The 12,432-nt window shown below is 46.2% G+C and overlaps 1 protein-coding gene across 1 annotated transcript in view; it reads right to left on the bottom strand.

The window, feature by feature from the left end:
* The window catches only part of LOC141116688 (Fc receptor-like protein 5), a 151,060-nt gene that overhangs the window by 124,730 nt on the left and 13,898 nt on the right, over positions 1-12,432 (bottom strand). The window contains exon 3 of the mRNA XM_073609078.1: positions 11,736-11,999. Within this exon, the coding sequence (XP_073465179.1) occupies positions 11,736-11,999 (264 nt within the window). The remainder of the gene's footprint in view (positions 1-11,735; positions 12,000-12,432) is intronic.

The raw sequence follows: 12,432 nt of genomic DNA, 5'->3' as shown, positions 1-12,432 counted from the left end.
GTTCGACTCGAACACGAAGCTCATCCCTAGCTGTAATGTAACAGAATAGGTAAAAAGCCAAGGGGGTGAATACTTTTGCAAGGCACTGTAACTGGGAGGCCAGGGATTGAATTTAGGGTTGCCACTTTTTCTTCAAGCTAAACCCAAACACTTTAGCGGCCGCACAGTAATTTTTTTTAGTATACACTATAGGATTGTAACAGACCTGGGACATCTTTGCGAACTCCAAAGTGAATAGTAATGTGGCGCACATAGTGGCCCCTCACCCTTCTGTCTGTCTGAATATTGTGTCCGGGTTTCAGGTGGACTGAAACCCGGACACGTGATTCAAAACCTGGACTGTGAATCCTGGACAGGTGGCAACCCAAATTGAATTTGAGTTTTGATTCAGGACTGAAGAAGAGAAAATCTGAATCAAGTTGACTGTCACCTCCAGGTATTTCATTTCTAATGAGATTGTGACTCCCCTGGATTGAAGGCTGTATTTATCTGTATTTTATCATCTGTAATACATCTTTAATTGAAGCCAAGTAAATCTCTTTTATTACTATACTACTTGTGTGTTGTTTTAATCATTGTACTTCATCTAAAGGGTAAATATAAATGAACCTGTCAATAAATGAATAAATGTAACACGGAATTGAACCCCTTGTTACACATATCAGAAGTGAGGCCGAGTGAACAGGAATGATGACACAATCTGCTGCTCAAGTTTTCTAATGCAGACTGTGAAAAGTTTATTTTCAGAAAAGAAACCACCAGCATAGTTACAGTACATAGTTAGTCTGGTTGAAAAAAGACCATTGGTGTACGCAGCCTATTGCATTAGGGTGTGCACCCCAGAGCACAAACACACATGTATTTATATCAGCAGAGCAAAGATTGGTGTCAGTAGGGCAGTGCATGGTGTCAGTAGCTTTTTTTATTTTTGGAATTTTTTTATAGTTTTTTGCAATTGTTTTTTTTTTTTTTTTTTTTTTTTATTTTATTTTTATTTTTTTTAGGAGCCCCGTTATGGGGCGTTGGTGCAATATCAAGGATCTAAACAGACCCTTGATGTCTCACTTTTGAGACAGAGAAAGAAACTAAGGACAGAGATTCCCTGGTCCCTTTCTCTGCAGCCTGCAGTAAACATAGTTTACTATGCTTCAATTAAGAATCAAGACAGGAGCGATCAGTACAGATCACTCACTGTGTTCATTTAGAAAAGGAAGGGTCCAGTCAATTAAATATTTACCAGCCCTTTCCCCGCTCCTGAGAGGAGAGGAGGGAAGGTGGCAGCACTGCAGGGGGGAGACAGAAAGAAGGGAGAATCGGCACAGCAAGGGGGGATTAGGGTGTGCCCAGGCACACCTAGCACACACTATGCGCACGCCTATGAAAAAGACACAAGTCCATCTAGTTCAATTAAGAAAAAAAAAACAATAAAAATTATAAAATCCCATATACACAATCCTATACCCACAGTTGATCCAGAGGAAGGTGAAAAACCCCAGCAAAGCATGATACAATTTGCTACAGCAGGGGAAAAAATTCCTTCCTGATCTCCTGAGAGGCAATCAGATTTTCCCTGGATCAACTTTACCTATAAATGTCAGTACTCAGTTATATTATGTACATTTAGGAAAGAATCCAGGCCTTTTTAAAGCAATCTACTGAGCTCACCAGAACCACCTCTGGAGGGAGTCCTAGCTCCCTTGTCCTCTGTGATGACCTTAAAGTGAATAACTCAACACCAAGTTCACTGTATGGACCCCTTATATAATTATACATGTTGATCATATCCCTCCTTAATCTCCTCTTCTCAAGAGAGAATAGATTCAGTTCTGAAGATCTTTCCTCATAGCTGAGCTCCCCCATGCCTCTTATCAGTTTGGTTGCCCTTCTCTGCACTTTCTCCAGTTCCCTGATATCCTTTTTGAGAACTGGTGCCCAAAACTGAACTGCATATTCCAGATGAGGTCTTACTAATGATTTGTACAGGGGGGCAAAATGATATCTCTCTCTCTGGAGTCCATACCTCTCCTAATACAAGAAAGGACTTTGCTCGACTTGGAAACCACAGCTTGGTATTGCATGTAATTATTGAGCATATGATCTACTAAAACCAGGGGCTCCTTCCATAGCAAACCCAACATTTTATCCACATTCGTATTTTGCCTATTAGAGCTATTCATGTGTGGCTGAGGACAGAGGGAGGTAGCTGTCATTAGAGCTGGAGTTTCCTATCACAGGATTGCAACTTAAAGTGACATTAAGGCTCGGTTCACATATATGCGAATCAGATGCATTTTGAACGTTTTTTAAAAAGAGCGCTAAGCGATTTTGGGTCCAGTTCAAATTTAATTTCAGGTAAAAATTTGCGCCTGAATTGCTGAACAGAACCTCACCGGACTCCCGCACTGAAGCCACACCCCCAAATGTGTGAACCCCACCTTATTAAGCTTTAATTTTTTTTTTATTAAAATGACAAACATGTTTTACTTACCTGCTCTGAGTAATGCTTTTGCACAGAGCGACCCCGATCCTCCTCTTCTGAGGCCCCCTGCCAGCCCTCCAGGCTCCTTCTCTTTAGAAAGTGACTCCCAGGAAAAGCGACTTTCCCTTGGGGAGCACTTTCTAACGAGGAGGAGCCTGGAGCTCCTCCTCCTACAAATGAAGAGGGTGAATCTCCCTAACAGGGTCACACACAGCAATAAAACCTGACAGGAGTTATAATCCCTCTCTACTCCAAAACTAAAAAAAAAAAGTTTTGCCTTTAGCTATGCTTTAACCACTTCCCTACTGTTGTATAGTCATACAACGTCCGCAGGAACCCTTCGTCCCTCCGGGCGGGCGTCATATGACGTCCTGGGATTCCCTGCATTGTGGAGAGTGCACACGCGCCGCCGCATCACTTGGGACCGATGGCCACGATGTCCACCAGGCACACAGATCCATGTCCTGTCAGGTGAGAGGAGACCGATCCGTGTGTTCCCATTACAGAGGAACACCGATCGGTCTCCTCCCCTTGTGAGTCCCCTCCCCCTACAGTTAGAATCACTCCCTAGGACACACAGTTAACACAGTTAACCCTAGGACACACAGTTAACCCTTTGATCACCCCCTAGTGTTAACCCCTTCCCCGCCAGTCACATTTATACAGTAATCAATGCATTTTATAGCACTGGTCACTGTATAATCCGCCGCAATATCGCAGTCACGGTAACAATCGCAGATCGCCGCCATTACTAAAAAAAATAAAAAATAAAAATAATTAAATAAAAATGCCATAATTCTATCTCCTATTTTGTAGACGCTATAACTTTTGCGCAATCCAATCAATATACGCTTATTGCGATTTTTTTTACCAAAAATATGTAGAAGAAAATATATCGGCCTAAACTGAGAAAAAAAATGTTTTTATTAAAAAAATTGGGATATTTATTATAGAAAAAAGTAATAAATATTGTGTTTTTTTTTCAAAATTGTCGTTCTTTTTTGTTTATAGCGCAGAGATTAAAAATCGCAGAGGTGATCAAATACCACCAAAAGAAAGCTCTATTCGTGGGGAAAAAAATTAACAAAATTAATTTGCGTACAATCTCGCATGATCGCACAATTCTCATTCAAAGTGTGACAGCGCTGAAAGCTGAAAGTTGGCCTGGGCAGGAAGGGGGTGAAAATGCCTTGTATGGAAGTGGTTAAAGCAGCAGTCCTCAACCTTTTTGGCACTGCATTGGTGGCAGCACTGGTCCATTTAGCACAGAGGCAGGCCTCTGTGCAGTGGTGGGTTCCGAATGAAGGCAGGAGAGCGGTGATGCAGAGTGGGCGGTGGGAGATAATGTCATCTCTCTGCTCCCTGCCGCACATCCGACACTGAAAGAACACCGGCTGTGAGGGCGGAAGAGCGGTGATGCCGGGGGTGGAGAGAGATGATGTCATCTTTGCTTGCCCGCCCACTCACATCTTTCATCCACCCAGCTCTCTTATGCCGGCAGCCCAGGTGTCTCATGCCGACCACCCGCACCCACTGCCCGGCTGCAGAAAGTCCACAGACCGGTAGTGGGCCATTGCCCGGGGGTTGATGACCCCTGCTTTAAGGCATAGCTCCTAACTGTCCCTGATTTGGAGGGATTGTCCCTAATTTGGAGGGATTGTCCCTGATTTGGAGGGATTGTCCATGATTTGGAAAGAATGTCTCTAATTTGGAGGGACTGTCCCTGATTTGGAAGGACTGTTCGTGATTTAGAGGGAATGTCTCTGATTTGGAGGGAATGTCCCTGATTTGGAGGGACTGTTCCTCATTTGGAGAGATTGTCCCTGATTTTGAATGACTGTCCCTGATTTGAAGGGACTGTCCCTGATTTTGAGGGATTGTCCCTGATTTGAAAGGACGATCCCTGATATTGAGGGACTGTCCCTGATTTGGAGGGACTGTCCCTGATTTGGAGGGATTGTTCCTGATTTGGAAGGACTCTCCCTGATTTGGAGGGACTGTCTCTAAATTTGGGGGATTGTCTCTAATTTGGAGGGAATGTCCCTGATTTGGAGGAATTGTCCTTGATTTGGAAGGACTGTCCTTGATTTGGAGGGGCTGTCCCTGATTTGCAGGTGCTGTCCCTGATTTGGAAGGACTGTCCCTGATTTGAAAGGAATGGCCCTGATTTGGAGGGGCTGTCCCTGATTTGGAAGGACTGTCCCTGATTTGAAAGGACTGGCCCTGATTTGGAGGGACTGTCCCTGATTTGGAAGGACTGTCCCTGATTTGGAGGGATTGTCCCTGATTAGGAGGGACTGCCCCTGATTTGGAGGGACTGTCCCTGATTTGGAGGGATTGTCCCTGATTTGGAGGGGCTCTCCCTGATTTGGAGGGACTGTCCCTGATTTGGAAGGACTGTCCATAATTTGAAAGGAATTGCCCTGATTTGGAGGGACTGTCCCTAATTTGGAGGGGCTGTCCCTGATTTGGAGGGACTGTCCCTGATTTGAAAGGACTGGCCCTGATTTGGAGGGACTGTCCCTTATTTGGAAGGACTGTCCCTGATTTGGAGGGATTGTCCCTGATTTGGAGGGACTGCCCCTGATTTGGAAGGAATGTTCCTGATTTGAAGGTAATGTCCCTGATTTAAAAGGACCGTTCCTGATTTGGAGGGATTGTCCTTGATTTGGAAATAATGTTCCTAATTTGGAGGGACTGTCCCTGATTTGGAAGGACTGTCCGTGATTTAGAGGGATTGTCCCTGATTTGGAGGGAATGTCCCTAATTTGGAGGGGCTGTCCTTGATTTGGAAGGAATGTCCCTGATTTGGAGGGATTGTCCCTGATTTGGAGGGATTGTCCCTGATTTGGAAGCATTGTCCCTGATTTGGAGGGATTGTCCCTGATTTGGAGGGGCTGTCCCTGATTTGGAAGGAATGTCCCTGATTTGGAGGGATTGTCCCTGATTTGGAAGCATTGTCCCTGATTTGGAGGGATTGTCCCTGATTTGAAAGGACTGTCCCTGATTTGGAGGGATTGTCCCTGATTTGGAGGAACTGTCCCTGATTTGGAGGGATTGTCCCTGATTTGGAAGGACATTCCCTGATTTGGAGGGACTGTCCCTGATTTGGAGGGGTTGTCTCTAAATTTGGGGATCTTCCCTGATTTGGAGGGGCTGTCCCTGATTTGGAAGGAATGTCCCTGATTTGGAGGGATTGTCCCTGATTTGAAGAGATTGTCCCTGATTTGGAGGGATTGTCCCTGATTTGGAAGGACTGGCCCTGATTTGGAGGAATTGTCCCTGATTTGGAGAGATTATCCCTGATTTGGAGGGACTGTCCCTGATTTGGAGGGATTGTCCCTGTTTTGGAGGGATTGTCCCTGATTTGGAAGGACTGTCCCTGATTTGCAGGGATTGTCCCTGATTTGGAAGGACTGGCCCTGATTTGGAGGGATTGTCCCTGATTTGGAGGGACTGTCCCTGATTCGGAGGGATTGTCCCTGAGGACTGTTCCTGATTTGGAGGGACTGTCCCTGATTTGGAGAGATTGTCCCTGATTTGAAGGGATTGTCCCTGATTTGAAAGGACTTTTCCTGATTTGGAGGGATTGTCCCTGATTTGGAGGGAATGTCCCTGATTTGGAGGGACTATTCCTCATTTGGAGAGATTGTCCCTGATTTTGAATGACTGTCCCTGATTTGAAGGGTCTGTCCCTGATTTTGAGGGATTGTCCCTGATTTGGAAGGACGATCCCTGATATTGAGGGACTGTCCCTGATTTGGAGGGACTGTCCCTGATTTGGAGGGATTGTTCCTGATTTGGAAGGACTCTCCCTGATTTGGAGGGACTGTCTCTAAATTTGGGGGATTGTCTCTAATTTGGAGGGAATGTCCCTGATTTGGAAGAATTGTCCCTGATTTGGAAGGACTGTCCCTGATTTGGAGGGGCTGTCCCTGATTTGCAGGTGCTGTCCCTGATTTGGAAGGACTGTCCCTGATTTGAAAGGAATGGCCCTGATTTGGAGGGGCTGTCCCTGATTTGGAAGGACTGTCCCTGATTTGAAAGGACTGGCCCTGATTTGGAGGGACTGTCCCTGATTTGGAAGGACTGTCCCTGATTTGGAGGGATTGTCCCTGATTAGGAGGGACTGCCCCTGATTTGGAGGGACTGTCCCTGATTTGGTGGGATTGTCCCTGATTTGGAGGGGCTCTCCCTGATTTGGAGGGACTGTCCCTGATTTGGAAGGACTGTCCATAATTTGAAAGGAATTGCCCTGATTTGGAGGGACTGTCCCTGATTTGGAGGGGCTGTCCCTGATTTGGAGGGACTGGCCCTGATTTGGAGGGACTGTCCCTTATTTGGAAGGACTGTCCCTGATTTGGAGGGGTTGTCCCTGATTTGGAGGGACTGCCCCTGATTTAAAAGGACCGTTCCTGATTTGGAGGGATTGTCCTTGATTTGGAAATAATGTCCCTGATTTGGAAGGACTGTCCGTGATTTAGAGGGATTGTCCCTGATTTGGAGGGAATGTCCCTAATTTGGAGGGGCTGTCCTTGATTTGGAAGGAATGTCCCTGATTTGGAGGGATTGTCCCTGATTTGGAGGGATTGTCCCTGATTTGGAAGCATTGTCCCTGATTTGGAGGGATTGTCCCTGATTTGGAGGGGCTGTCCCTGATTTGGAAGGAATGTCCCTGATTTGGAGAGATTGTCCCTGATTTGAAAGGACTGTTCCTGATTTGGAGGGATTGTCCCTGATTTGGAAGGACATTCCCTGATTTGGAGGGACTGTCCCTGATTTGGAGGGGTTGTCTCTAAATTTGGGGATTTTCCCTGATTTGAAGAGATTGTCCCTGATTTGGAGAGATTGTCCCTGATTTGGAAGGAGTGGCCCTGATTTGGAGTTATTGTCCCTGATTTGGAGAGATTATCCCTGATTTGGAGGGACTGTCCCTGATTTGGAGGGATTGTCCCTGTTTTGGAGGGATTGTCCCTGATTTGGAGGGACTGTCCCTGATTTGGAGGGATTGTCCCTGATTTGGAGGGATTGTCCCTGATTTGGAAGGACTGGCCCTGATTTGGAGGGACTGTCCCTGATTTTGAATGACATTCCCTGATTTTGAGGGATTTTCCATGATTTGGAACTCCTTCTGTCCCTCCTCATCTGTCCCTTATTTTGGTCTGATCTATAGAGTTGTATATAAAATGCACTTTTTATCTTTCAAAAAGTGTTTTCCAGCACTAAATCTGTCATCTGATTTCTAAATTGCTGTATTTGTAAATTCTGAAAGCCGAAATAAAGGAATAGAAGTGGGAAAAAAAGCACTTTGTGACCTTTAAGGAGGTGTGGCAGGGGGTGTGTCCTATGCATACATATTTTTTTGCTCATAGGTGTTCCTCATTCCCATCTCAGAAAGTTGGGTGCTGTGCATAAGGCTTTGGAAGCACTTTAAAGTGGAACTCCACTCAACCCTATCAACATTGACTTGTCTAATAGGGATGAGCTTCGAGTTCGAGTCGAACTCATGTTCAACTCGAACATTGGCTGTTCGCCAGTTCGCCGAACAGCGAACAATTTGGGGTGTTCGCGGCAAATTCGAATGCCGCGGAACACCCTTTAAAAGTCTATGGGAGAAATCAAAAGTGCTAATTTTAAAGGCTTATATGCAAGTTATTGTCATAAAAAGTGTTTGGGGACCTGGGTCCTGCCCCAGGGGACGTGTATCAATGCAAAAAAAAGTTTTAAAAACGGCCGTTTTTTCAGGAGCAGTGATTTTAATAATGCTTAAAGTCAAACAATAAAAGTGTAATATCCCTTTAAATTTCGTACCTGGGGGGTGTCTATAGTATGCCTGTAAAGGGGCGCATGTTTCCTGTGTTTAGAACAGTCTGACAGCAAAATGACATTTCAAAGGAAAAATTACATTTAAAACTACCCGCGGCTATTGCATTGCCGACAATACACATAGAAGTTCATTGATAAAAACGGCATGGGAATTCCCCAAAGGTGGATCCCCGAACCAAAATTAAAAAAAAAAAATGACGTGGGGTTCCCCCTAAATTCCGTACCAGACCCTTCAGGTCTGGTATGGATTTTAAGGGGAACCCCGCGCCAAAAAAAAAAAACGGCGTGGGGTCCCCCCAAAAATCCATACCAGACCCTTATCCGAGCACGCAACCTGGCAGGCCGCAGGAAAAGAGGGGGGGACGAGAGTGCGGCCCCCCCCCCTCCTGAACCATACCAGGCCACATGCCCTCAACATTGGGAGGGTGCTTTGGGGTAGCCCCCCAAAACACCTTGTCCCCATGTTGATGAGGACAAGGGCCTCATCCCCACAACCCTGGCCGGTGGTTGTGGGGGTCTGCGGGCGGGGGGCTTATCGGAATCTGGAAGCCCCCTTTAACAAGGGGACCCCCAGATCCCGGCCCCCCCCTGTGTGAAATGGTAAGGGGGTACAAAAGTACCCCTATCATTTCACTAAAAAACTGTCAAAAATGTTAAAAATGACAAGAGACAGTTTTTGACAATTCCTTTATTTAAATGCTTCTTCTTTCTTCTATCTTCCTTCATCTTCTGGTTCTTCTGGTTCTTCTGGCTCTTCTGGTTCTTCCTCTGGCGTTCTCGTCCAGCATCTCCTCCGCGGCGTCTTCTATCTTCTTCTCCTCGGGCCGCTCTGCACCCATGGCATGGGGGGGAGGCTCCCGCTCTTCTCTTCTTCTTTTCTTCTCTTCTTCTCTTCTTCATTTTCTTCTCCGGGCCGCTCCGCACCCATGCTGGCATGGAGGGAGGCTCCCGCTGTGTGACGGCGCTCCTCATCTGACAGTTCTTAAATAACGGGGGCGGGGCCACCCGGTGACCCCGCCCCCCTCTGACGCACGGTGACTTGACGGGACTTCCCTGTGACGTCACGGGGAATGCCACAGGGAAGTCCCGTCATGTCCCGTGCGTCAGAGGGAGGCGGGGTCACCCGTTATTTAAGAACTGTCAGACGAGGAGCGCCGTCACACAGCGGGAGCCTCCCTCCATGCCAGCATGGGTGCGGAGCGGCCCGGAGAAGAAAATGAAGAAGAGAAGAAGAGAAGAAAAGAAGAAGAGAAGAGCGGGAGCCTCCCCCCCATGCCATGGGTGTGGAGCAGCCAGAGGAGAAGAAGATAGAAGATGCCGCGGAGGAGATGCTGGACGAGAACGCCAGAGGAAGAACCAGAAGAGCCAGAAGAACCAGAAGATGAAGGAAGATAGAAGAAAGAAGAAGCATTTAAATTAAGGAATTGTCAAAAACTGTCTCTTGTCATTTTTAACATTTTTGACAGTTTTTTAGTTTAATGGTAGGGGTAAGTACCCCCTTACCATTTCACACAGGGGGGGGGCCGGGATCTGGGGGTCCCCTTGTTAAAGGGGGCTTCCAGATTCCGATAAGCCCCCCGCCCGCAGACCCCCACAACCACCGGCCAGGGTTGTGGGGATGAGGCCCTTGTCCTCATCAACATGGGGACAAGGTGTTTTGGGGGGCTACCCCAAAGCACCCTCCCAATGTTGAGGGCATGTGGCCTGGTACGGTTCAGGAGGGGGGCCGCACTCTCGTCCCCCCTCTTTTCCTGCGGCCTGCCAGGTTGCGTGCTCGGATAAGGGTCTGGTATGGATATCTGGGGGGACCCCACGCCGTTTTTTTTTTTTTTTTTGGCGCGGGGTTCCCCTTAAAATCCATACCAGACCTGAAGGATCTGGTATGGAAATTAGGGGGAACCCCACGTCATTTTTTTTTTTAATTTTGGCCGGGGTTCCCCTTAATATCCATACCAGACCCGAAGGGCCTGGTATGGAATTTAGGGGGACTCCCACCTCATTTTTTTTTTTCAATTTTGGTTCGGGATTCCCCTTTGGGGAATTCCCATGCCGTTTTTATCAATGAACTTCTATGTGTATTGTCGGCAATGCAATAGCCGCGGGTAGTTTTAAATGGAATTTTTCCTTCAAAATGTCATTTTGCTGTCAGACTGTTCTAAACACAGGAAACATGCGCCCCTTTACAGGCATACTATAGACACCCCCCAGGTACGAAATTTAAAGGGATATTAAACTTTTATTGTTTCACTTTAAGCATTATTAAAATCACTGCTCCTGAAAAAACGGCCGTTTTTAAAACTTTTTTTTGCATTGATCCATGTCCCCTGGGGCAGGACCCAGGTCCCCAAACACTTTTTATAACAATAACTTGCATATAAGCCTTTAAAATTAGCACTTTTGATTATTCATGTTCTTGTCCCATAGACTTTAATGGTGTTCGCGTGTTCGAACGAGCTTTTTTCCTGTTCGCATGTTCTGGTGCGAACCGAACAGGGGGGTGTTCGGCTCATCCCTATTGTCTAACCCTTATGCTGCCTCTATTAGTAAATAGATAGGAAGGTACTGTATATCATATTTGTCTGTTTTAAACTTTTTTATTTTAAATTTCTTCAGTGTCTTCCTGGTTTCTGGCCTTGGCAAATGATGTCATACATCCCAGGAGTCTTCAGGAGGGGAGGGGCTTTCTCAAATAAGAACCTCTTCCCGCCTGCATGCCTGCGCTAAGGGAAGATGGATTCCAGGAAGTAAATGAATCATCTGTCCTTACTCAAGATGGCCATGGCCAGAAAGGATAGGGGGGGGTTTTCCAGGGGGTAAAAGTGATTTCTCAAGAAAATGAAGTATGGAGACGTGAGTAAATGGGGGGCGATTGCTTTGAATATTAAAAACAAATTAAATAGCGTTTGTGGTGCTCAGATGAAGTGTAGTTCTACTGCTGGCTATATACTAGTAGGCTGCACTAAATAAAATAAAGCTGGGCATAGAGGGATCGAAATTCAGCTGTTGCAGCAGGAACCAGCCAAGTTTCAATCTGTGTGTGGCCCTCCTCATTCAACAAAAGCTGTGAGAATACAATGTCCCTACAAAGTCCCTACAATGTCCCTACAAAGTCCCTACAATGTCCCTACAATGTCCCTACAAAGTCCCTACAATGTCCCTACAATGTCCCTACAAAGTCCCTACAAAGTCCCTACAATGTGACTACAAAGTCCCTACAATGTCCCTACAATGTCCCTACAAAGTCCCTACAAAGTCCCTACAATGTCCCTACAAAGTTCCTACAGGGGATGGAGGAATCTGTTGTTTGACTAACAGTCAATACCCAGCTTAATAGATTCCTCCATCCAAACAATGAATATAGATTGAGGAATTCCTCCAAGATCATACAGACATCATATAATGGAATTATGGAGATGAGGAGATAACTCACGGTCTGTAACATTTAGATTGACGGGATCACTGATATCACTGGTATTGATCCGGCACTGGTAATCTCCTCTGTCCCGCTCTGCTGAAGAATCGATCCGAAGGATCTGTTTATCTCCGTGTATTGTTTCCCCATCTTTGTACCACTGATAGGTCTGGGGCTTCCATGGTACAGAAGACGGCAACTCACATGTTAGAGTCACATCATCACCTTGTAGTATATTCCCCCAGTTGGGTGTAAAGGTCACCACCGGTCTGATGGAACCTCCTATAGAAGAGAGAGGGAATCACACATAACCACATTGATTGTACCAGAGCTTTATTTCTCAGAATATAGGTGCAGGAACAACCCCCCCTTCCAAGTTACCCCCTGTCCCCACCCCCTACCCACCTCCAAGCAACATCCCTTGGTTCCGCCCCCAACCCACCTCCCAGTACCACCCCTTTTAGAGAATACAGAACCACATATCACTTTGTGGTGCCAACTAATTTATATGGAATTTGTTAATGAAAACAAGAAAAGCAGTAAATTAGATTTCCCGTAGTCAGCAACAAAATACCCTTCAGCAACAATAGATCCACCCCAGCAACAATGGACACCACCAGCAACTATAGATCCACTCCAGCAACAATAGACTCCCAAAGGGCAGCAACAATAGACCCCCCCCCCACCAAGCAACAATACACCCCCCAGCAAAAAT

The sequence above is a fragment of the Aquarana catesbeiana genome, linkage group LG13 (assembly GCF_042186555.1).
Source record: "Aquarana catesbeiana isolate 2022-GZ linkage group LG13, ASM4218655v1, whole genome shotgun sequence".
In the NCBI taxonomy this organism is placed as follows: domain Eukaryota; kingdom Metazoa; phylum Chordata; class Amphibia; order Anura; family Ranidae; genus Aquarana; species Aquarana catesbeiana.
This window is presented reverse-complemented; position numbering and strand designations above follow the sequence as displayed.